The sequence below is a fragment of the Lemur catta genome, chromosome 1, assembly GCF_020740605.2.
Source record: "Lemur catta isolate mLemCat1 chromosome 1, mLemCat1.pri, whole genome shotgun sequence".
NCBI lineage: Eukaryota > Metazoa > Chordata > Mammalia > Primates > Lemuridae > Lemur > Lemur catta.
In genome coordinates, this window is record NC_059128.1 from 2,394,678 (window position 1) to 2,414,151 (window position 19,474).

General features: G+C 63.2%; 2 protein-coding genes across 3 annotated transcripts; one reads left to right on the top strand and one right to left on the bottom strand.

The window, feature by feature from the left end:
• Nucleotides 1–326: 326 nt before the first annotated feature.
• Nucleotides 327–6,990, bottom strand: TRMT61A (tRNA methyltransferase 61A). The gene is made up of 4 exons (XM_045560113.1): nt 6,685–6,990; nt 5,732–6,091; nt 3,564–3,830; nt 327–1,768 (listed from the first exon to the last, which is right to left on the bottom strand). The coding sequence occupies exons 2-4, from the start codon at nt 6,060–6,062 to the stop codon at nt 1,497–1,499; spliced, it is 870 nt and encodes a 289-aa protein (XP_045416069.1). The 5' UTR covers nt 6,063–6,091; nt 6,685–6,990; the 3' UTR covers nt 327–1,496.
• A 4,694-nt stretch (nt 6,991–11,684) lies between these two features.
• On the top strand, nt 11,685–14,870 carry CKB (creatine kinase B). Of its 2 annotated transcripts, XM_045560135.1 has the most exons (8): nt 11,685–11,765; nt 12,026–12,230; nt 12,352–12,506; nt 12,576–12,708; nt 13,040–13,211; nt 13,891–14,014; nt 14,204–14,393; nt 14,496–14,870. In XM_045560135.1, the coding sequence occupies exons 2-8, from the start codon at nt 12,038–12,040 to the stop codon at nt 14,672–14,674; spliced, it is 1,146 nt and encodes a 381-aa protein (XP_045416091.1). In that variant the 5' UTR covers nt 11,685–11,765; nt 12,026–12,037; the 3' UTR covers nt 14,675–14,870. The 2 variants fall into 2 exon arrangements, with proteins under 2 accessions (XP_045416091.1, XP_045416080.1); XM_045560124.1 differs by having other exon boundaries at nt 12,352–12,708.
• Nucleotides 14,871–19,474: the final 4,604 nt, after the last annotated feature.

Genomic DNA, 19,474 nt, shown 5'->3' on the forward strand with positions numbered 1-19,474 from the left:
GTCCTCGGAGGGGGACGAGCCCCCTGAAGCAGGGCTAGTAGTTCTAAGGACCCTGAGGGACTCTCAGGGGACACAGGAAGGCCGTGGAGGGAGACCCAGCACTCTTGGGCACCCCCACTCCGGACAAGTGGCGCTTCCTGCAGCCAAATGGGGGTGGCCACACACTTGCCCCCTTGTCCACCGAGTCCCAGGCCATGGTCCTAGAGGCTGGGGCCCTGCGGCGCCCTCTCCAGGCCAAAGAGAGGAAGAGCAGGGCCAGGCGCAGGAGGGCTGGCCTGGGCTCCCGATGGGGCGGCTTCTCAGCAACGGCGGGACCAGGCAGCACGGTGGGGGCAGCACGTTTATTGTTGTCAGGGGTACTTGGGGACCAGCCCTGTGCCCACGTGAGAAGCTGCCGAGGCCCCCCCCCCAGCACAGGGGAAACCAAGGCCCCCAACAGCTGCTGGCTACCTGGGCAGACACCCAGGCCCTCTGTGCACTAGTGACAGCTGCAGGGGAGCCTCACAGCCTGACACCGGTACCGGGACACCACTACACACAGAGGGAGGCCAGGCCTAGGGCCACACAGCAGAGCAAGTGACGAGTGCCCCCACTAAGAATCCCCCGTGTCCTCCCCTCAGGAAACACCCCCTCTGCCTTCCAGTGATGGTGACCGAATGCCAGCCCCGGGAGCCCGCCTGGATACACCCCCTCTCCCACCTGCACTGCTGTCCTTGTCGGGGCCTCCAGGGCCTGGGCTCCTGTGAGAGGCAGGGGTGCCCGTGTGGGTCTGGGATTCACAGGCTGGCCCAAACCCCGGCTCCAACACGGACTTGCTGGGTCACTCAAAGCACATAACCGTCCTGCTCTGTTCCTGTGTGACATATGACCTCACTGACATGTGCCCTGCCCCTCAGACACCAGGGAACACACTAGACCTGGGCAGTGTCCAACGCTGTGGGGTCAGCCCAGAGGTGAGAGAGCTGGGTCACCTCCCCCCGTCCCCAGAAGCACTGGGGAGGAGGGAGGGGCAGGGCAGGGCTCTCCAGTCAGCTCCACTCCAGCTTCCGGCCTTGCCCCAGGGCCACCAGCACTGGAGCCTTGGCCCAGGGTTGACAAGCTGGCCCACAGACCCTGGGGACAGCCAGGGCCCTGGGGTCAGATGTAGCAGGGCCTCTGCCCCTCCTCCACCCGCTTCCTGCTTGGGCCACCTGGGGAGCTCAGACCCGCCTCCCTGGCCTCAGCATCCAGGAGAGCCTGTGGCAGTGCAGACTTCATGTTGGCAGCAAACAGCAGCGAGGACCGGGCCGCTGAGCTTGGCAGTGATGCAGGCGCAGGCGGGAGGACAGGACGATGCTCCTCCACTCAGCCACCCAGGAGGCCCCCAGCCCCGCCCCACCATCTGTCTCTAGGCCACAGGCCCCGCAGGCGTCCACTGACCATATAAGGTGGTCTCTGGCCTCCCTGCCTGGGCCCCACAGTGCTCCCAGCTCTCTGGTGCTCCCAGGCAGCAGCCACTAGCCCGGGGTCTTGGTGGCGAAGGTCAGGTAGCCAGTGTGGCCCACGGCCTCCTTCATGGGCGTGCCGCTGCGAAAGGGGCCGGCGTCAGGGCTGGCAGGGGGCGCTGTGCCGGCACCCAGGTCTGGCAGGGGCAGGCTGACGGTGCGCACGTTGTAGACCTGCGGCAACACCTCCAGGGTGCTCAGCTCCGTGAAGCCACAGGCCGCCAGCGCCTGGCACGTGCGCTGCACCTGCTCGATGCACGGCGAGAAGGAGCAGAAGCGCCCACCTGCAGGGAGCAGGACACGGGGGTCAGAGGGCAAGGCTGGCAGAGCCCCGGAGCCCTGCCTACCCAGCCCTGGCATCCCTGGGCCCCAGGCGGTGGGGCCCGGGGTTGGGGCCCGAGGCAGGCCTAGGATGAGCCCCTCGGACTCTAAGCCCTCAGGCCACAGAGAGCTGGGGCCACAGGGCCACGCAGAGGCCTGGCCCTCACCTGACAGCTGCCTGGGGCAAGAGCCCTCCTGGCACCCAGGAGCCCTTCTGGGCACAGAGCCACAGTTCACTCCGACCAGCTCGGCACCAGGATGGAGCCCTCCCGTGTCCCAGGCACTAGGCCAAGCCACGCTGCCCTGATCTTACGTGGCCCCAGTGGGCACCACCATCCTGCCTTCCATGAGGCGGCCGAGGGTCAGGGCCAGGCGGGGCCATCAGAGCTGGCAGCACGCTGAGCCTGGGAACAGCTCTAACCACCCAGCAGCGCAGGGTGGGGTGCGTGGGCCGGGGTGGGGGCGCTGCTGTCACAGGAAATTAAAGGCTGTCGCCTGCTCCTGGGAACAGGAGGCGCCCACTCTGAGCAGAGCCTGACGGCCAAGCATGCCAGCTCTCCCTGCTCTTCCCACAGGCTCCACTCAGTCCTGGCAGGGAAGGAGTATGTGGCCTGGGCAAGTCTCAAATGTCCCTGAGGCCTGGTCCCCTCAGCCATACCCTGAGACAGGGCTGCCAGGAGGTCTGGGCAGGGGAGGTGCCTGCTGCCCAACACCAGCCCAGACAAGGCACAGTGTCACCACCAAGGCTGAGCACACCACATACCTCCCTGCCGGGGGTCACATGACAGGCGAGTGAGCCATCGGGAAATGCCAGGCCCATGTGTATGGCAGGACCCTCAGGACCCAGACCAGCAGAGCCAGGGAAAGGGCCCAGGGGAGGGAGCTTACAGGGACACAGGGAGGGGGCAACAGACAGGCGCAGACCCTGGAGGGACTCACAAGAGGAATCAGTACAGCAGGAGGGAGGCTGGGTGGGACTCCGCAGGTGCACAGAGGCAAAGCTGCAGGGGTTGTGGGTGTGGGGACCCCAGCGGCTGCCCCGCTCCCCAGCCTCAGGCCACCTCAGCAGAGCCCAGGAACACGTGAGAACCTGAGCCAGCAGGCAGGGGACTCCGGCCATTGCCTTGCTGTGGGAGCCAGGCCTTGGCCCCTCCCCAGGGCCCCATCCTGCCTCCCCACCCCCCTAGCACTGCAACTCTCTGCCGGGAGGAGGCTCCCCCCCTTCACCGCCTGAGCCCGCTCCTTCTCCAGAAAAGGGAAAACCCTGGGCCTCCCTGGCTTGGGGCCGACCTTCCCCAGGCCTCCGCCCCCACACCCAGCATCTTCCCTAAAAGGGGCTGGCTCCCTGGGCTGTGCAGATCCGGGCTATGCAGCTTTGGGGGAGGGAAGACTACAGGAAATGGCTGAGGGCAGGGGCTGCCCTTGCCCTTGCCCTTCCCCTCCAACCTCTGCCCTGGGCCTGCCCTGCACTCTGCACTGGGTGGGGTGGGGGGCTGGGCAGCTGACACATTCCCCAGGGGCCTCAGACACCTCCTGCCTCGGGTGGGGACCAGGGCAGAGCCGGGAGCAGGCCCAGTGGGACCCATTTCCCTAACCCCGACTCTTTGGCTAGCCCAACCCCCTCCTCACCTCAGGCCACAAAGGGACAAAGGGGCCCTGGCCTGGCCATGCCACCATGTGGCCTCGAAGTGTCAGGACCTCTCTGGAGCCCAGCCCCACACGCACCCTTAGGCTGCACCCCTGCTGACCCCCATGCACCTTCGACCTTGAGGGCATCCCAGGCATGGCCCACAGCCTCCCAAGGCGACGGAATGTCCAGGAAGACGGCGTCGGCCTCGTGGCTCACGCCGAAGCCGCTGCGGCACACGTCCTGGGTGTGCACGGTTACCCAGCGGCCCACTCGGTGCTCCTGGAACTCCTCCCGAGCCTTCTCTGCCCGCTGCTGGTGGAACTCCACTGTGTGCAGGTGGCCCGTGGGGGCAATGGTGCGGATGATGGCATGGGACACGGAGCCACTGCCGGTGCCTGCAAGATGAGACGGGCAGACCTCAGGCAGGACTGCTGGGGCCCACAGCCACCCAGGAAGCAACCCCACCCGCACGCACCCGGGAGAGACCTGCCCCGGGGGGCGGCTGACTCCAGGGCCATGAGTAGGCATCACTCTTTGTGCCACCTATCTGGCCCTGGCTGCCCCAAGCCCTGGGCTGCGGAGGCTGAGGCTGTGTCCAGGCTCCTGGAGTGGCGGAGACCAGAGGCCACCCACCCAATCCTGGCCTGGCAGGTAAGGGGGCTGAGCGGAGCCCAGCTGGGGACCTCACAGTGAGTCCTTGCCGAGGGGACAAAGAGGCCTGGACCCATCCCATCCCTCACCCCCTCGCCTCCCACAGAGTGGCCGATCCCTCACCCCTGTCAACAGTGCCCCCACCCCATAAGCTCCTTGGTCCTCTCAAAGCAGTCCACCCCCGCCACACCCGCCGATTCTATGCCCAGCACACAGGGTGTGGCTCTGGCCCTGGCCTGGCATGGCCCCCAAGCTCCACATAGCCCTCCCCCAGTGTCACCTTCCCCATCCCACAGCACTGGGGCCAGGGCCTGCGGCCCCCACCCCACAGCTTCCAGCACCACATGCTTGACAACTGCCAGTCCACGTGCCACCATGCCAGACTCCACCACAGCACCCACCGCACACGTGCCACCTCCTCCTCAACACCCAAACGGCACTCAGCACCAGCCAGCCCAAATCCACGACCTGCTGAGGCTCCCCAGGGCCAGTCGAGGACACCCACTGCCTGGGCCAGACTCTACAGAGGCACCTCGACCCTCCCCCACTCCACATCCTGCCACCTCCTTCCCACTCTCCAGGGCCAACCCTCCTCCCACCTGCCCGCCACGCCCACCTAACCCTTCCCCAAGGCTCTCTTAACAGCTGTCACACTGGCGACCTTTGATCTTGTCTCCACAGGGCTGTGACATTCATGGCTGCAGGGACCCCACTCAAACATGCAGCCCTGGCTCATGAGCTTCCCAGCAATCAACACCATTAAAGTGGTCCCCTAGGCTTCCTGTCTTTGCTCCCCCTCAAGAGCAGGACCCTGGCACGTCAGAGGAGCCCGGGAGAGGCACATTGATTTGACCGAGCTCCTTTGGCACGAGTGGAGCCAGGGCCTGCACGCTGGCTGCAGGGGGCATGCTGGAGCTGGCTGAGTCCTGCCCTTCATCCCCCACCCTCCAGGGAGCCCCACAGAGGGACAGGACAGCCTGCAGCCCTCAGAGAGTCAGCAGCAGCAGTGCTAGGAACTCTTCAGGACCCTGGACTGCAGCTCCCCAGCTCGTGAGGAACATGCCACCATCTGGGCTCATCCTGGGCTAGGCCCAATCTTGACTTCAGTTGCCACCCCAGGCGGCCCCAGCATCTGGGCATGTGGTGGGGAGTACCCACACCCCAGGTCCTGGGCTCAGTGACGATTCTCACATTCGCTGGTGGTAGGTGAAGATCTGGCCACAGATGAGGATGGGGCAGCTCCCCACCCACCATGAGCTCCTCAGAGCAGCCCCGAACTCCCTCCAGAAAGGGGCAACTCTCTTTCCCTCCACAGCACAGGGACTAAGGACTGAGAGTCAGCACCTTGGTCAGCACCAAGCAACAATCTGGCCCCACCCCTCAAAGCAGGCAGGACCCTGCTGGGCCACCTGGGTCCAGTCCCCACCACCTCGCACTCAGATTACACCCGCAGCCTCCTAACAGGAGCCCCTGCCTCCACCCCCACTCCCTGCGGCCAGCCCCCCAGAAGAATGCTGTGAAAACAGAAACTGAGTAGCCATGCCTGTCTGCAGGAAGCGCAGGCTGGAGGTTGTCTGGATGTCAGTTCGACCTCCACCTTTGTGTCAGTTTCTCAGTTAGAACTGAAGTGGCCTGAGGAACTCACCGGACTCGCAGACCACAGAGCCAGGCCGAAGCTCCAGCATCATGGTGAGCAGGGCGATGTCAGTGGAGTACAGGATCTGAGTGCGGTGCGGCAGGTTCAGTGTCCACAGCTCAGGCGTGGGGTGCAGCACGTACACCCAGCCACCACGGCCACAGGTCACCTTGGAGCCAAAGGGGCGGCCGATGAGGTCAACTGAGTGCCGCAGAACGCCGTGCCGGGTCTGGGTCTGTGCTCCACGCTGCACACGCACTGCCACCATTGCACCATGGCCCAATGACAAGATGGCTGTGTCACCTTCCTTGATCAGCTCCTCATACGCCACGAAGCTCATGGTGCTTTTGTCTGGCAAGTGCCAGGGACCTGGGGAAGGGTGTGTGTGCATGAGCAGGCCAGGGGCCCAAGAGGCAGGATGTAGACTGGGGTCTGGGCAGAAGGCTGTGTGGCCCAGATCCTGAGCAGTGGGGGTATGTGGCTAGCTCAGCTCCGGGCACAATAGGGCTGCACCCAGGCCTTTTTTGGTCTAGGACAAGAGGCAGGGGCTATGAGGTCAAATCAGAGATGGATTCCCACAAAGGACCCGACCCCCCATCACTGTTCTCCGGAGCCTGGCTCCCATTCCCCGGGTGTGAGAGGAGAAAGCGGCCTTTGCGAGCTGTCCGCGGCGAGGGAGTAGCAACTGCTCAGTGAGGTCACCTCCAAGCCAGGCTTCATCCGCAGAACCCCCTCCTCCCAATCTCCCCCAAGCGGGCTTCTGGGGGGACGGGTGGCGAGGGGATGCAAGAGGGGCAAAGGCTCCCCGAGCAAGGGCTGGGCCAGCCAGTGCGAACGCGGGAGGGGGCCAGGCCAGGGTGGCAGAGGGCTGGGGCGGCCACGCGAGGCTGCAGGGACAGCGCACGGCCCGCCCGGGCGACCCCCGCCCACGCGCGGCCGCAGCGGACCCCGCGTTGTCTCACCCGCGACGCTCTAGCTCCCGGGCTCCACACGTGGCGCCGCGACGCGCGGCGGCTGCCACAGCACTTCCGGCTCCGCGCCCGCTGATGACGTCACGATGGGCACGCCCCTTCGGCGCGCGGGATCCTGGGAGCGCCCGCTGCCCTTCGCGTGCCCGGCGGCCTCGTTTCCTGGTTGGCTTCTCCCCGCAGTCGTCCCTGTGTGTGCGCTTGCTCGTTGCAAAAGAGAGCGGAAGACAGGACAAAATAAGTCTCCCTGTCCCGTCAGCCGCGAGTTCCCGGCCCAGGACTAGGCGCGCGGTCCTCTTCCAGGGCGCTTCGCCGGGGACATTCTGCCCCTTCCCACCGCTCTGGGAACACCCTGCCCGGCCCCAGGATGGATTCCAGGAAAGGGACTCGCAGGGGGTCCCCAGAGGCTAGGGTCAGGCAGGGGCACGGGGCTGGTCATCGGGAAGGGTCTGCAGAGGGGCCTCGGCCCACCCTGCCAGCCTGCAGGGCACACGCGCCTGAGTGCAGAGCTGCTTCAAGGCGGGAAAGGGCGTCTGTGTACCCCTCCCGGCACCCAGGGCACAGTGAGATCTGGGTGCACCGGGCCCAGTTTGGGGACTGGTGAGGACAAGCGAGGAGCCTGAGCCTGGGAGTGGGGGAGGGCGGCTGGAGAACAGGGTAGAAAAGGGAAGCGGGAGTGACGTTCTGTCTCAGCTGGGCTGATTCAGAGTCGGTTCCTCTGTGGAGTGTGAGTGCGGGGGAGGAGGGTGGTGGATTGTCTTCCTCCAGCCCTCAGCTCCCCGGTTCGGGGTCTGTCCTGTTAGCCCTGGGGACTGCAGAGGAAGAGAGAACCCCCAGACTGGGGTTCAGCCTGGGTCTAAACCCAGGCCAGCTAGCAACAGCCATAGGTGACACTCGCCAGGCCCCAGGCGACTCCAGCCTGGTAAATAGGGGTGGCCAGGCCCCTGCAGAGCCAGCTCCTTCTTGGAGCCCTGGCAGCCTGTGAGGCACTCTGGACTCTCCTTCCTTTGGGGCCAGGCTAGGCCAGGTGTCTGTGGCCCTTGCCATGGGCCCCTTAGAGTCCATCATGGAAACCCTGGTGCCTGACCTCAGGCCCTCCATGTCCCTGCCCTACCTGGGCCTGGGTCTGAGAGCCTTGGGGGCGGGGAGTAAAAGGTGAGAGGCCTTCTGTGGCCTCCTACTCTCTGTGGGCTCATGTCCCTGTGGGGCCACTGTTCTGGCCACCAGCTGCCTGTATGGCTGCATCATGGCCTCCCTGTCTTCTTCTCTTAACACTGAGGCAAACCAGCCCCACCCACGGCTCTCCGACTTCTGTTCCAACTGATCGCTCTACTCCCTGGATGATGCACCCGCCTGAATCATCCCTAATTGCTCCCCTGGGGGATTTCAATTTTCCACTTCTCCTAGAGGTTCCTCAGCTTCTGTGTGGACACAGAACCAGGTGCCTACGAAGAACCTAAATTAGGACTTGGTGACTTGGCGGTGGTTTCCCTTGGTCCTGGCTTCCCGGTTCCCTCCCTGTCCATCACTGGCTGGCCAGCTGCTCCAGCGCCCCATGTCCAGGCAGCCTTCCCAGCACTGCCCATCCGCTCACCTAGCCTGCCCCAGCCCTCAGCCTGTGTCCTCCAGCAGAACCAGCCTCCCCAGGCCTCAGCTGACTGCCCGGTGTGGGACTCATCCCTGGGCACTTGGTATATTGGGATGCCCCTACCAAGAATTGATGCTATATGCGCCCAGCTAAATGTCATCCCATTGAATCCTCCCACAATCCTTTGAGGGAGGGACCACATTACAGATGGGGCAACAGACTCAGAGAGCTTAAGTAACTTGCCTAAGATCACACAGCCAATGAGGTCAAAGTGGGATGGGGATTTAAAGCCAGTAAACTTAGCTTCAGAGAAGCAATGGCCAAGTTGAAGAAAGGCAGGAAGGAGGCCATGGAGGAAAGGGAGGAGCTAGGATGCCCACTGCAGGGACTGTTCTGTCTACACCCCTGGCAGGGACTGAGTGACCAAGGTCCCCTCTGTGGCCCCGCTGTGCTCTGTGGCCCCAACCCCTGCCCTGCCTGACCCCGGCTCACTTCCCCTTTGGGATCTGCAGAGCTCAGGGGCGGGGGCCGGGAGGAGCAATGCCGCCCTGACTGCCCTCTGGGCACAGACTGCGGATGGCTCCTGGTGCCTGCCTGGAGCCTGGCCCTGCCCTCCCATGTCACCCACCTCCACCCACCCAGCCTGTGCCTGCCCTGCTGAGCTCTGTGGATAAAAGGTTTGGCCCGATGGTTACTGTGTAACCAGGTGTGATTTCTGAGGAACCTGGACTGTAAACCGGCTCGGTGATGTCACCCAGCTTCTTGCCCAGAAGCTGCCAAACTGGCTCCTGTGGGCCCTGGGGAGAGCGGAGGGTCCGCAGACAGAGCTCGGTCAGCTGGAGGTAGTGTCCTGCTGGAGGGAGGCTGGCACCCTGCAGGCCCCTCCCTGCTTCCCTGCTCTGGGGACTGCCAAGGCTCCCTAGTGGCCCCAGCCTGGTGGGGGGCCTCCCCCTGACATTTGGGTCTGGAGGCCTTGGAGGCCCCTTCCCTGCTCCCGACTGCTGCTGCCCCCATCCCAGCTGCCTGACCATCCTGCACTGTCAGTCAGTGTCCCAAGGGTGGCCCTGGCCAGCCTAGCACAGGGCCGGGTACTCTGGGATTTTGGAAGGGTTGCTGGCCCTTGACCGAACACCTCTGTCTCCCAGCTTCTGATCTTTGTTTGCCCGTCTGCAAAGTGGGGACAGAAATACCCATCTCAGGAGGCTGAGGGTTGCCGGAGCCCCTGGCAGGAGCCTCCCCCAGTGCCGGAGCCTGGCCAGGTGCTTGCGGTAGGCAGCCCTCGGGGCCTCACCTCTGCTTCCCACCTTGCCTTTCCCCTGGGGGGCCTGGGGAAGCAGGTCGGGCCCTCAGCCGGTGGCTGGGGTAGGGGAGAGGTGGTTTTCTGAAAAGCTTCCAGGCTGAAGACAAAAAGAAAGCCCTGCGTGCCCTGGAGTCTGGAAGCCAAGTTGGCCTCCAGGGACAGCAGCTCCCCTTTCTAGAAACAGAAACTTGAGCCCTTCAGGCCTTTGGGGTAGAGGGTGGGGTGGGCAGCTGCAGATATTTCTGAAGTTGGGGGAAGGGGCTGCAGGGGGCACGAAGTGCAGGAATTCCAGGCTTAAGGGACACTTGCTGTCCGGCCAGCCCACACAGGCGATTTGCCTTTTTACATTGGTTGGTTTTGTTGGTTGAAAAACTGGTCTCAATGCATGCCAAGGTGAGGGAGGGAAGAGGCAAGAGTCCCCTCTGCAGTAACCATGGGGACAGGACAGTGGGCGGGGACTCTGTACCCTCTGAGGCTCACATAGGCAGAGCGAAGGGGCTTCCTGTCCAGTTCCAGCGCCCTCTCCTCAGAGGCACTTGTATGGGGTCCCCGGAGCCCCCCCAGCTCCCAGTGGCACTTACTTGCCAATGTTTCGTGGTCGCTGGGCTGCTTGCCCTTGGCCAGGGTGCTGTGCACCCTGCTCTGCCCAAAGTGTCCTCGGGCAGGTGCTCGCTGTGCCACTGCTGGAGGGGTTTTGTCAAACAAACACACAGATAAGGGTTCCCCTTTCCTTTCTTTATTCACAGAGAAACGTGTTAGTGATCATGGAAGGGGGTTAACCACACAGTACCACTCCCTCCTACTTTTTCTCATTTATTTTTTATTTTGTAGGGACAGGGTCTTGCTATGTTTTTGGGCTGGTCTCGAACTCCTGGGCTCAAGTGACACCCTCTTCCTGGGCACCTCCCTCTTTTTAACAGCTGCATACTATTCCGCACCAGGGAGACGGCTTCCTGCCCTTGGCCAGTGCTCAGTGATGGGCATCGGGTCATACCCAGGCTTGCTTGTTTTCCACACTACGCATCCCTTGGTCTATTTGCAGAGAGCACCGAGACTGTCCTTTCTATAGGCTGGATTCCTGGAAGTGGGATTGTTGGGTCATGGAGTTGGAACATTTCAAATTGTAATAGATACTGCCAAATTACTTTCCAAACAGGATGTAGCGATTCACACGCCCGTCTCCCCACGTTCCAACCCAGAGCCAGCGCTGGCTGGTGTCATCTCTACATTTTTGCCAATCTGGGTGTGTTGGGGGTAGGGGAAGGTATAGTCGTTGTTATGTTAATTTGCATGATTCTGATTATTAGTGAGATGAGTTTTTAAAATCTCACGTATGCTTATTGTTTATGAGCGTTTCCTCCCATCCCTACCTAGCCGGGGACTGCCTGTGGGGGTGGGGTGGTGCGAACCCGTCCCGGGAGAAGAGGGCCCAAGGCTGGTGTGTGGGGTCTCTGAGACTGTGCACTTGCCAGAGCCTCGCAGGGCCATAGTGTCCCCGTGTCTACGGGAGGGGCTGGGCCCGAGGGCCTCCGGCTGGAGCCCCGGGACTCGCCCAAGGTCAGGGCACCGCGGTGCCACCAGGCTGGGCCGCAGCCAGACTGCGCCTCTCGCACCTTCGCTCTGCACCAAGATCGCCCCGGAGGTGCCCGCGGGCACCTTGAGGAAGGTCAGCGGCTCGGGGCCAGCTCGGGCTGCCGGCGGGGTGTGGCGGTACCTGCTGCGGGAGCCCCAGGCGTTCTCTCCCGGCCCCTGGCCGCCGCCACCTCCGGAGCTGGCGCGACGAGGAGAGGCGGGAGCCGGGTGGGGACGAACTCGAACGTCCTCACGTGCCCGGAGCCTCTCTGGACTCAGTTTCCCGCCTGGGGGCAGTGTGTGGGAGGGGGACCCCCGACGTCCACGGACCTGGGGTTTCGGCTTCGGGGTCCTGGGCGGGTGCCGGGCGGGTGCACGGGGTCCCAGCTAGCGGACAGCTCGGGTGGGTGGCCTGGGGGTGTCGGGGGCTGCAGGCGGAGGACAAAGCGGCGGCACCACCCCGCAGCGCCGGCCAATGGAATGAATGGGATATAAATAGCGGCCAATGGGCGGCCTGCGTGGCGCCCCTTAAGAGCCGCAGGAGCGGGGAGCGGCCGCTGTTCGCCTGCGCCGCGCCCGGAGCTGCGGACTGACGAGGGCCCCTGCCCGCCGCCGGTGAGTGGGCCCGGGGCCGGGGCGGGGGCGCAGCGCGCAGCGGGCGCGGGGCCGCGGCTACCAGCGCTCGGGACGCGTCGCCTGGAGCGCGCGCCGGACTGGCCGGGGGTCCTGGGCAGCGCGGGCGCCCCCCGCGCGCGCTGTGGACCCCGCTGACCTTGGCTGCGTCCCGGGGGCTCTGGGGGCAGGGGGCGCTGAGTGACTCGCAGGCCCGGGAGCCCCGGTGCGCCGCTCCCCGCTGACCCCCGCGTCTCCCGCAGCCCGCCGCCGCCATGCCCTTCTCCAATAGCCACAACGCGCTAAAGCTGCGCTTCGCGGCCGAGGACGAGTTCCCCGACCTGAGCGGCCACAACAACCACATGGCCAAGGTGCTGACCCTCGAGCTGTACGCGGAGCTGCGCGCCAAGAGCACGCCGAGCGGCTTCACGCTGGACGACGTCATCCAGACCGGCGTGGACAACCCGGGTACGCGCAGCCCCGCCGGGGTCCCGGCGCCCCTCCCCGCGCGCAGCGGCAGGGTCCGCCCCAGCGGCTGGCTCGGCCTGGCAGTGACGTCACTGTCCCCGTCCCGCACCTCCTCCCCCAGGCCACCCGTTCATCATGACCGTGGGCTGCGTGGCGGGCGACGAGGAGTCGTACGAGGTGTTCAAGGATCTCTTCGACCCGGTCATTGAAGACCGACACGGCGGCTACAAGCCCGGGGACGAGCACAAGACCGACCTCAACCCCGACAGCCTGCAGGTGTGGGGCGGCCGCGAGGCCGGGCGGGCTGGGGAGGGGTCCCCAGCGCTCACCCTCCCTCGCCCCCAGGGCGGCGACGACCTGGACCCCAACTACGTGCTGAGCTCGCGGGTGCGCACGGGCCGCAGCATCCGCGGCTTCTGCCTCCCCCCGCACTGCAGCCGCGGGGAGCGCCGCGCCATCGAGAAGCTGGCGGTGGAAGGTAGGGTCGAGGGGCCGAGGGGCCGGTCCCGCCGGCGTGCCTACCCGTCCCCGAGCCGCCGCCGCGCTCCTGTCTGCGCGCCCGGTTCCATTTCCCGGAGGGACCGAAGGACGCAGGGACGGAGGCCCGGCTGCGCGCCCACAGCGGCCTGGGGCCCGGGGCGGGCGGGGCCTGGCCGGGTCGCCGCCTGGGACCGCCTGGGACCGCCTGGGACCCGACTCTCCCCAACCTAGGCGGGTGGGGGCTCTGACACCCCCCAGGGGTGGAGACGGGGCGCCCGCGCGGCGGGGCCCGGGCCCCCGAGCATCTTGAGCGCCCCCCGCCCCCGCAGCCCTGTCCAGCCTGGACGGCGACCTGGCGGGCAGGTACTACGCGCTCAAGAGTATGACCGAGGCGGAGCAGCAGCAGCTCATCGACGACCACTTCCTCTTCGACAAGCCCGTGTCGCCCCTGCTGCTGGCCTCAGGCATGGCCCGCGACTGGCCCGACGCCCGCGGCATCTGGTGCGTGGCCCCCCGCTCCTCCCCTCCCCTGGGTGGGGCCCATCCAGGCCGCGGGAAGAGGGAGGGGCCGAGCTCCTGGCCGGGGTTTGGTGCCACCCCGTCCTCCGCAGGTGACCTTGGCCCGGCAGGTGCCTTAAGGGCCCCGGGCTGGTGAAGGCCTCAAGCTCCTGCGACCTCGGAGGTGGGGACGGAGGGGACGGCCCCACCGGCTCTTTCCTTCACCCCTCTTGGGAGCTGGAGCTGCTGTTCTCTCTCGCCTTCCCCTGCTGAGAGCCTGCCCTGTGCTGGGTGACGCAGGCGCTTCCCCCGGGGAGTCACGCAGGCCTCCGAGTCCCGTCCGTGCGGGGCGGCCTCGGTGCCCAGTGCTTTCCCCTGGGGTCCCAGCCCCTCGCCCTATAGGCGGAGACCTGGACCCGCCCCGCCCCGCCCCCACAGCAGATCGGGGTGCAGCCCAGGGCTCTTTTTGTACCCTGTGAGGTGGCCAGTCTCCCTGCCTTCCTGCACGGTGCTGACGGGGGTGGGGTCTTGGCAGCAGCAGCCTGTACGCCCGGGTACAGCTGGAACTAGCACTTCAGGGGCTGGGGACGCTCCTTTGGTCTGGGGGCTCCCGAGTTTTTTTCTGGATGTGCCCAGACCACAGTCTGGGAGGAGCCTTGGCTTGACTGTGCCCCTCCCCCAGGCACAATGACAATAAGACCTTCCTGGTGTGGATCAACGAGGAGGACCACCTGCGGGTCATCTCCATGCAGAAGGGGGGCAACATGAAGGAGGTGTTCACCCGCTTCTGCAACGGCCTCAGCCAGGTCAGGCCTGGCCGCCTCTGCCTTGCCGCAGGGGACAGGGGCGGCCCAGACCCTGCAGCCCAAGCAGGGATATGGGTGTCCCATCAGTCCCCCTGGGGAACCCAGGTCTCTCAGTCACCTCAGGGGCCTGCCAGGGGGTCTCAGGGCTCAGTTTACCCTTCCCTCTCGCCCCCTCTTCTCCATCTCCAGATTGAAACTCTCTTCAAGTCGAAGAACTACGAGTTCATGTGGAACCCTCACCTGGGCTACATCCTCACCTGCCCGTCCAACCTGGGCACAGGGCTGCGGGCAGGTGTGCACATCAAGCTGCCCCACCTGGGCAAGCACGAGAAGTTCTCGGAGGTGCTTAAGCGGCTGAGGCTTCAGAAGCGAGGCACAGGTAAGTGGGCAGGGCTGCAGGTTGTCCCCTCCCCCTGGGGCAGTCTCCACCCCCAAGCCAGCCCCATTTCCCACCGCCCTGATGGCCTGGCTGTCTCCGCAGGTGGTGTGGACACAGCGGCCGTGGGCGGGGTCTTCGACGTGTCCAACGCAGACCGCCTGGGCTTCTCGGAGGTGGAGCTGGTGCAGATGGTGGTGGACGGCGTGAAGCTGCTCATCGAGATGGAGCAGCGGCTGGAGCAGGGCCAGGCCATCGACGACCTCATGCCCGCCCAGAAGTGAAGCCGGCCCGCCTGCCACCAGCCCTGCTGCTTCCTAACTTATTGCCCGGGCAGTGCCCGCCACGCACCCCTGGTTTCGCCACCTGGCGAGCCCTTAGCCTCGCTGTAGAGACTTCTTCTGTCGCTCTTGGTAGAGTTTATTTTTTTGATGGCTAAGATACTGCTGATGCTGAAATAAACTAGGGTTTTGGCCTGCCCCGTGTCTGAGTGGTGCCTCTGTTCTCCCCCAGGTGGGCAGTAGCCAGGCCACAGGGGTCTGAGTCCTGGGTCTGCCTGTCCTGCCTCACTTTCTGTAAGATGGGACAGGAGCCAGGAGGTGGTGACTGTGCCGTGCCTGCCCTGTCCTAGTCCACGGACCCCCTTTCCATCCTGTCAGGGCTGTGGGTTGGGGGGAAGGGAGAGAACTGGGGGTGGAGTCTGGCACTTTCCTCAGCCCCATCCTGCAGAGTGGGGAAGGTATGGACAACTCAGGGCTGGAGCCCAGAAACTTGATAGCTCTCTGGTCTCCTTGCAACCCTGTTCTTCCTCCATCAATCCGGGCAGCAAAGTCAGATCCAGGAACCCCCCAACGCCCACTTATATCTCCTGAGTTCTCTCCCTTCTGCCTCCTTCCCTTCCAGCCTCCATCCTCAGGGGGAACCACCCCTCACTGGCCCCCAGGTCCAGCCCTCTGGCTCCTTCCAGGCAGCCTCAAGGGCTATCGGTTCCCCCTTCACTTGCAGCCTCCTCTCCAGGGCCACAGTGGGGACCCTGGGACGGGAGCGATTGGGGCTCTTTAGGGTGCAGTCTCCGTGGTCCCTGGACCTCCCCCACACCAGCAGTCGCTGTCCCAGTCCAACCTCTGGTTCGGGGGTCCTACCATGACACCCTGAGGGGCCGGGCCAGGCCTTGGGGAGCGGAGGTTCCCCACCCTCCTACAGCTCCTAATTCTGAGGACACAGCCTGTGCTGCCACCTGCTGGCCAGGCCTCCCCCATCCCTGGGGATCAGGGGCCGGGCACGCGTTTACTCCACGTACTTCCGCTGCCCACTGCAGGTGTGGGTTAACGGGTGCTCATCTCCCTGGGCCGCAGACCTGGGGGCCAGCAGAGTAGGTGGGAGGCAGCAGTGGGGCATGAGATGAAGGTGCATCCTGGTACCTGCCTGTGACCAGGCTCAGTCTGGGGGCCCCACCCCTGTGGTGTCCATGCTGGGGAGCCTTTACCAGGAGAAAGCTGGGCCCAGAGTCTGGGGCCCTAGGGTGGGGCTGACTTGGTGGAGGGTGGGCAGGTGCAGTAAGGGGCAGGTCCCCTGGTGCAGGAGGCTGCAGGGGGTGTTTCTCCATCTGTCCTTTGGGCCCAGGCTGGACCACACCGCAGACTGACTGCCTGGTACCTCAGGGGAGAAGCCCCTGAGCAGCCCCAGGTGAGCACAGCAAGTGAGCTCCTCTGGACAGGGGAGGCCGAGGGCAGCAAGGCAGGGACAGTAGCCCCAGTGGGGACATGGCTGGCAAAGCTCTCCAGGTCTGCTGTGTCACTACCATCTGAGGCTCCCTGTGGGCAGCACAGTACATGACACCATCAGAATGACAGACAAGCCAGGACAGGGATGTGGCACCCAGGCAGTGAGGGGGCGTTTCCTGGCTCACGCCCCCTCCCACCCAGGACACCGCTGCCCCCCACCCCCAGGAGCAGCTGGCCTCCTGCTGAAAGCCCTCCTGCTGGCTCAGGTCCCCTTACCACCAGCTTGGGTAGAGCCAGCTCAGAGCCCAAGTGTCCCTGGGCAGTGCGGACTTCGCCTCACCCCAAGGAGGACACAGAGCTGAGGGGCCTGGTCAGGCGGGCCCGTCACCTCTTGATGATGTCTCCTCGCTCCCCCATTCCCGCGTGGACTCTCAGAACAGGACACTCAGAACCCCAGTGGTCAAATGAGCTGGGACCTCAAACCACCCGTGCAGGCCTCTCAACACAGGACCAGAGGCCTGAGTGGCAGGGCCCGGCTCACCCGGACCCCCACATGCAGGGGCATTGCCCCAGGCCCTCCCACTCTGGCCCGGCTGGGCCGGGTGACCCCAGGCACTGTTGCACTGAGGCCTGTAGGGAGAAGCCACCTTCCAGGGGCTCAGAGCTGCCCTAGAGCCACCGCTGCTCTCCTGGGCCCCTTGTTTTCTCCCCATAATCCTCCCTCTGCCTCACTTCTACTGCTCGCTTGGCCTGCCAAGTTGCGTTAATTCTTTCTGGGATCAGGTGGGTTTCAGTATGCACGGCCCTCAGTAGGCTAGTGACGGTGCTGCCTGCCTGTGCTCCCCAGTCCCGCAGAACCTCCAGCCACAGTCCAGACAACCTCCCTTCTCTGGAGTCTCGACAGGCGAGTTTAATTCTTGCAGTCACGGGCAGACACAGGCAGTCTAAGCACGGCACCTACCAGAGGCCAGTACCCAGGGACGTACAGATGCTGGAAGACGTCTGGGGGAGTGCAGAAATCCCTGTGGGCAGTCTGGCAGCACCACGCACCACTACGCTTTCCTCCCTGGAACTCAGTGATTTCCCAGCTTGGAAATGATCCCACGGCAGAGTTCCCAGCATTTGTGAGGAGGGCTCTGGGTGGGGCCGTCCTGTGCACTGCAGCACCCCTGGCCTCCAACCACTGTGCTCACCCTTCCCCCTGTGACAGCAGACCTGACAAATGCCCCCTGGGGGGCAAATCACCCCTCCTTCCCTCTGGGTATCCTTGCCCTAGAAAATCATCAAGAATGCACAATTACTGAGGGAAAAACTGGTAAGGACTGTTTGCAGCAATAAAGGTTTGGCTAAAACCTGACCTGCCTCTGGGTCCCATGCGGATCAGACAATGGCGTGAAGAATCTAGTGAGATGGTGACGTGCTGAAAAAAGCTCAAGTGCAAAGGCAGGTTATAAAACAGCCTGTTCTCTGAGATCCCACACAGAATATGTATGGAAAAAACCCCAAAGAACAGTAGTCAGCTGTGGGTGGTAGGGTAACAGGTGATTTCCTTCTTTATACTTTATTTTCCAAATTTTCTGCAGTGAACATGTATTACTTATATAAGCCAAAATAATTTTTTAAAATGGTGTTTAAAAATGCTCTAATGTGTCACAGATCCCAGGAGCCCACTGAGGCAGCAGGAGGACTTTATCACCATGCCCTGAGGACCCTCACAGATGGGGAAACTGAGGCTCAAAAAGGAGAAAAGACTGGCCCAGGGTCATCTAGCTCCAAGTCCTGAGCTCTTTTCACTGCTCTTTGACTTGTTTTAAGAAAATTCCAGACCTCCCACAGGTAGGACCTGCCTCTCTTAGCAGCAGCTAAAGGCTGCAATTGCCTGGTAGGCCCCTTATTCTACGCTTCTGTTTCTGAGCCAGCCTGGTACCTAATAAAGCCTCCTAGAGTGCCCTTGGGGACTGTGCATTGTATTCACGTGGATTCAAAGCTAATTTCCATTTCCACAGATAAAAAGAAAACAATCTTTTGATTGGCAAGAAGTCTTTCTGGCTGTGGGGTTTCCTCTGAGCAGGTGACAGCGCTTCAACTTAGAGAAGTGAGGCTTTTTACAGGTGGGCTCCACAGCCACACCCTGGGTTCTGGAGGCCTTCTGCATTCGCAGCCTGGACCACCTTTCTCTGCAAACCCATCTTTGCATGTAACTGGTTCTGCTTTTATAAAGACAAAGTAAAGATGTTTTGCTTGGGTTCGGAAGTCCTGACCTTCACACCCTACTTGACTTAAAAACTAACCGTTTTTTTTTTTTTTTTTTTTTTTGAGACAGAGTCTCACTCCATTGCCCTGAGTAGAGTGCTATGGTATCAGCCTAGCTCACAGCAACCTCAAACTCCTGGGCTCAAGTGACCCTCCTGCCTCAGCCTCCCAAATAGCTGGGATTACAGGCGTGCACCATCATGCCCGGCTAATTTTTCTCTTTTTGGTAGACACGGGGTCTTGCTCTTGCTCAGGCTGGTCTTGAACTAGCCTACCAAACCCAGCCCAAAAACTAACCTTAAGACCCAGAAATAAGTACTGCTGCCAGCAGCTCTCGTTTCTGATATACCCTTGTAGTACAGATACCTCTTGTCCCCCGGCATTCTCCCCCAATTTTAGTGACAAAGCCTTGGTTTGGGCCGGGTGCAGTGGCTCATGCCTGTAATCCTAGCACTCTGGGAGGCCGAGGTGGGTGGATCGCTCGAGGTCAGGAGTTCGAGACCAGCCTGAGCAAGAGTGAGACCCCCATCTCTACTAAAAATAGAAAGAAATTAGCTGGACAACTAAAAATATATAGAAAAAATTAGCCGGGCATGGTGGCGCATGCCTGTAGTCCCAGCTACTTGGGAGGATGAGGCAGGAGGATCGCTTGAGCCCAGGAGTTTGAGGTTGCTGTGAGCCAGGCTGACACCACAGCACTCTAGCCCGGGCAACAAAGCGAGACTCTGTCTCCAAAAAAAAAAAGCGCCCTGGTTTCTTGCCTGCATGCAGCTACCAGCTGTAGGAACACACTTCCAAGAGTCCCTTGCAGCCTGTGTGGCCAGGTGCCCGGCTGTTCCAGAAATTTCCCTGGACATGACGACAAGGCTGTCCTCAGCACAAAGGGGTGAAGCAGCTGAAGGTGGTGCTTGTGCCACTCCTGCGGTGGCGATTGGACTGGAACTGTTACCCTGCCCTGCTGCTCAGGAATCTCACTGCAGTGTGGGTCCTGGCTCAGGATGCTGCTGGGCTTGGAGGGGACTCAGTCCAGCGGCTCCAGGCCCACCCATGCCACTTGCACTCAGGATGGCCCATGAAGGCCAGAGTGCTGCAGCGGCACTAGCGCAT

What these genes read in the sequence shown, in the direction of transcription:
- CKB (XM_045560124.1), top strand. Translation starts at nt 12,038, where the DNA reads ATGCCCTTCTCCAATAGCCACAACGCGCTAAAGCTGCGCTTCGCGGCC. An exon ending in GACCGGCGTGGACAACCCGG is followed by an intron (nt 12,231 to 12,351) that starts GTACGCGCAGCC and finishes CTCCTCCCCCAG; the next exon opens with GCCACCCGTTCATCATGACC. An exon ending in CGAGAAGCTGGCGGTGGAAG is followed by an intron (nt 12,709 to 13,039) that starts GTAGGGTCGAGG and finishes CCGCCCCCGCAG; the next exon opens with CCCTGTCCAGCCTGGACGGC.
- TRMT61A (XM_045560113.1), bottom strand. Translation starts at nt 6,062, where the DNA reads ATGAGCTTCGTGGCGTATGAGGAGCTGATCAAGGAAGGTGACACAGCC. An exon ending in CTCTGTGGTCTGCGAGTCCG is followed by an intron (nt 3,831 to 5,731) that starts GTGAGTTCCTCA and finishes CTCATCTTGCAG; the next exon opens with GCACCGGCAGTGGCTCCGTG. An exon ending in GGATGCCCTCAAGGTCGAAG is followed by an intron (nt 1,769 to 3,563) that starts GTGCATGGGGGT and finishes TGCTCCCTGCAG; the next exon opens with GTGGGCGCTTCTGCTCCTTC.